Raw genomic sequence first — 4630 nt, 5'->3', positions numbered from 1 at the left:
GCTACTTCCTCTCCTCTTTTCCCTCCTGAGCCACAAAGCCACAGACCTGGTCACCACAGCTTTTCCCTGGTACGCTGTCGCCCCCAACAGTAACCAAAGTTTGAGGGGATGGCCACAGGGTACTCTGCACTAACTGCCTATCCCCTTTCCCTCTCCTGACCCTCACCCAGGCACCTGCCCTCTGCAACATAGGGGTGAGTACCCCCCACCCCCAGCAGCTCCTGTCTATCAACTCCTCAGATTCCCGTATGAATCAAAGGTCATCGAGCTGCATTTCCAGTTCCTTAGCATGGTCTTTAAGGAGCTGCAGCTCGATTCATTTCGTGCAGATGTAGTTACCAGGGAGACTGGAGGTTTCCCAGAAGGTCCCACATCCCACATGAAGAACACATCACTTCCGCTGGACCCATTCTCACCACACCAGCTGTACATCAATAGACAAATAGAAAAAAAACGTATTCTAGTCTCGAGCCTTCGTTCTCTTCTTATCCAAACCGCTTGAGCCAAAACTTCAAACTAACCACTCTAACACTGTCCCATTCATAAAATGGCTGCTCTGATTAACTGCTTTCCATTGGCTTTGCCAATTGCCTCATAAATCACGAAGACTGGAGCCCATGGAAAAGGTCAGCTGGGCCACTTCTGTGCTTTCTGACAGGGGGAAGTGTTTGTATTTCTTTCCGTTAATGTGCATGTAAAATTTAACTTGCAGAGGAGGACGTTCTCGGGAAAGGGGCTGGAATAGCTGAGCTGATCCTGGGGGCTTTTAAAACACCACTCGGTCTACCGTTGGCATCCGGTAGCTGCTGCCCACCCACGGCTACGTAGTCAGCCCCCACACCAAAAACCCCCCTCCCTCTGCCCAGGAGGAATTTTCAGTGGACTCCCATTGCTGTGGACATGTCTTTGGTTCTTGCAGCGGGACTTTGAACATGGGGAGAAACATCCCTCTCTCCCTCTCCCTCCTTCCCCACCTCTCCCTCATCCTCCCCATCTTTCTCTGTCCCTACCATCTCTCCCTCACCCCTCTCCGAATATCTCTCTCCCCACTCCCCATCTTCACTTTTTCATCCCTCCCCCTCTCAATAATCACTATCTTCCCCATATATCTCTCTCTCCTCCCTATTTGTGTCTCACCCTACCCCACCTTCCAGTCTTGTCTTTCTCTCATCTCCCTGTCTCTCTTCCCACCCCATCTCTTTCTCCATCTCTCCACCCCTCCTTCCCTCTCCCAATCCTGACTCTCTCACCCCTCCCCATTTCTTTTTCTCTCCCTCCATCTCATTTCCCTTCACCTCTGCCCCATCCAAATCTCACTTTCTGCCCTCTCATCTCCATCTTCCTCTCCCATCACACTCTACCCCCTAGCCGTCTGTCTGACCCCTCCACCCTGTGTCGGTGGCGCTGACGACTGACACCGCGCTAGACACAAAAGCCCACTGGTACTCCAATAGTTGAAGTGCTGTTCAGGAATTTGTATTTTGAACTTTAAAAAAAAAATAAATATAACATTTCTAAATGGATAAAGTTGGCATCAAGTCATGAACAGGGCCTTTGCTTCAATTTCACCCTCATGTCACTGCTGACTGGCCCCACCATCTCGTGCGACAGCTATTTCAGTTCCACCTGTGGGGAAGAGTGATCACATCGCCGCGAGGGTTTGAGGCTGCCCCGTACATCGATCCCAATCACTGTGTGTTGACTCTGTATGTTTTCCCCGTATTCCCCCCACCCCTCCTGAGTACTCCAGATTCCCCCTCCCCATATCAAATGTGTGGAGACGGTGGGTTTATTGCCCCCACCATTTGGTATGTGTGTGGGTGAAGGACGACTCTCCCATCCTGCAGAGAGGTCAAAATTAGTAATGGGTTGGAGGCTGGCCCCTCCCATCGGTGCTGCCCCGCCCTGTGTTGCTCGCTCAGTGCCGCTCTCCAGTGTTTGCTCGGTGCTGCCCTGCCTGTGGTGCTCACTCAGTGCTGCCCTCCAGTGTTTGCTCGGTGCTGCCCTGCCCTGTGGTGCTCACTCAGTGCTGCCCTCCAGTGTTTGCTCGGTGCTGCCCTGCCCTGTGGTGCTCACTCAGTGCTGCCCTCCAGTGTTTGCTCGGTGCTGCCCTGCCCTGCGGTGTTCTCTCAGTGCTGCCCCCCAGAGTTCAGTTGGTGAAAGAACAAGCTGAACCAGGCAAACATGCCATCTGGAATCACACCACACAGGGACTTGGAGCAAGGTGCTGTTTTGTTTGGCTATACCCATGCATGGCTGAATGATAATTAAACTTGAATCTGACAGTGCCGCACCCGTGGAGTTTACATTTATTTCGGTGTCCCCACGCTCTGGTGAAGTGGCGCTGGGAGAGGAACTCCACTCTCTCTGGTTGCTGGCGGGAGGAGAGTGGGTGGTGAGGACCCCTGCAGCTGCCCTCACTCCCCCAGCGACAGGTCCATGGCTGCGTTGAGGGTGTCCGACAGCTTGGCGGCCAGTTTGTCTGCGGGGAGTGAAGGAGGGAGGCCGTGAGTGTCAGGGTGGGGGGAGGGCACGCACAACCCCTGCCAATCGAACCTGGGGTGGAGGGAGGTCGGGTCTCGGACTGCTTGTCAGCACCCCGGTGAGCCCTCCCTCAGGGCAGGAGGCAAAGCACAATTCCACAGATCTTCCCCTTCCCCACCCCTGGCCCTCTTCCCTCCCATCCTCTCAGTCCCATCCTTTCCACTCCTCCCCTCTCCCTCCCTCCCACTCTTGCTCTTCCCTCATACAAGAAGATCTAGGTGTCCTTGTACATCAGTCACTGAAAGCAAGCATGCAGGTACAGCAGGCAGTGAAGAAAGCTAATGACATGTTGGCCTTCATAATGAGGGGAATTGAGTATAGGAGCAAAGACGTCCTTCTGCAGTTGTACAGGGCCCTGGTGAGGCCACACCTGGAATATTGTGTACAGTTTTGGTCTCCAAATTTGAGGAAGGACATTCTAGCTTTTGAGGGAGTGCAGCGTAGGTTCACAAGGTTAATTCCAGGGATGGCGAGAATGTCATATGTTGAAAGATTGGAGCGACTGGGCTTGTATACACTGGAATTTAGAAGGATGAGAGGGGATCTGATTGAAACATATAAGATTATTAAGGGATTGGACACGCTAGAGGCAGGAAACATGTTCCCGATGTTGGGGGAGTCCAGAACCAGAGGCCACAGTTTAAGAATAAGGGGTAGACAATTTAGAACGGAGTTGAGGAAAAACTTTTTCACCCAGAGGGTTGTGGATCTGTGGAATGCTCTGCCTCAGAAGGCAATGGAAGCTAATTCTCCGGATGCTTTCAAGAAAGAGTTAGATAGAGCTCTTAAAGATAGCGGAGTGAAGGGATATGGGGAGAAGGCAGGGACAGGGTACTGATTGTGGATGATCAGCCATGATCACAGTGAATGGCGGTGCTGGCTTGAAGGGCCGAATGGCCTACTCCTGCACCTATTGTCTATTTTTCCCCCTTTCCCTTGCCCCCATTACCCCTTCCCCCCTTCCTCCACCCCTCCCTCCATCTCCCCCTCGCCTGACACCCACCTGCCCGTTTCTGCAGCCGCCGGCGCCTCCTGTTGGCCGCCCTCAGCGCCTGCCCCTGCTGCAGGGGCTCCACCTGGCGGACTGAGTTCAGGTCCCAGCGCCCCGGCTCCCCCCTGCTCCCCGGCTCCTGCGCCGGCCTGTTTCGTCCCCCATCAAGCAGCACCGTCATCGCCCCCACCTGCAGCGGGAGGGGACACAGAATTACAGTCAGGTTTAATTATCATTCAGCCATGCATGGGTATAGCCAAACAAAACAGCACCTTGCTCCAAGTCCGTGTGTGGTGTGATTCCAGATGGCATGTTTGCCTGGTACAGTCAGGATCACCGCACACGCCCTGAAACTTGTTAACTTTGCAGCAGCAGCACAATGCAATAAACTATAAATTACAGTGAGTATATATTTAAAAAAACAAAATTAGTAGTGGAAAAAGAGAGGTGATTTCCTTTTGGCAATCTGATGGCAGAGGGGAAGAAGCTGTCCCTGAATGATTGGGTGAACAATGGGATGAGGAGATGGATGGCACCTTTTTGAGGCATTGTCTTTCGGAGGTGACCTGGATGCTGGGGAGGCTGAAGGTCACGACGGAGCTGGTTGAGTTTGCAACTTTCTGCGGCTTTTCCCGATCCTGTGCGGTGGCCCCCTCCACACCAGACGGTGACGCAAGGAGAACACGTGAAGTCGGCAAGGGTGACATACCAATCTCCTCAAACTCATAGCCGCCATCGTGCCTTCTTTGTAACTGCATCAAAATGCTGGGCCCAGGACAGATCCTCAGAGACCGGGCCATCCAGGAACCTGAAACTACTCACCCTTTCCACTGAGGCCTGGTGCGTGCGTGTGTGTGTTCCCTCAATTTTTCCTTCCTGAAGTCCACAATCAATTCCTGACATTGAGTGCAAGGTTGTTGGTGCGACACCATTCAAACCAGCTGATCTATCTCCCGCACGCCTGCTCTTCACCGTCTGAAATTCTGCCAACGTAGCTGTGTCATCGGCAAATTTATAGATGGCATTTGAACTGTGCCTACCCACACAGTCATGGGTGTAGAGAGAGCAGAGCAGTGGGCCAAGCAAAAATCCTTG

At 53.0% G+C, this 4630-nt stretch overlaps 1 protein-coding gene across 1 annotated transcript; it reads right to left on the bottom strand.

The window, feature by feature from the left end:
• Positions 1-1766: 1766 nt before the first annotated feature.
• Positions 1767-3717, bottom strand: LOC140193217 (guanine nucleotide-binding protein-like 3-like protein). Its single transcript, XM_072250612.1, has 2 exons — positions 3548-3717; positions 1767-2482 (listed from the first exon to the last, which is right to left on the bottom strand). Exons 1-2 carry the CDS (start codon positions 3714-3716, stop codon positions 2418-2420), a joined length of 234 nt encoding a protein of 77 aa, XP_072106713.1. The 5' UTR covers position 3717; the 3' UTR covers positions 1767-2417.
• Positions 3718-4630: the final 913 nt, after the last annotated feature.

Source organism: Mobula birostris, unplaced genomic scaffold (assembly GCF_030028105.1).
Source record: "Mobula birostris isolate sMobBir1 unplaced genomic scaffold, sMobBir1.hap1 scaffold_4489, whole genome shotgun sequence".
NCBI classification, from domain to species: domain Eukaryota; kingdom Metazoa; phylum Chordata; class Chondrichthyes; order Myliobatiformes; family Myliobatidae; genus Mobula; species Mobula birostris.
This window is presented reverse-complemented; position numbering and strand designations above follow the sequence as displayed.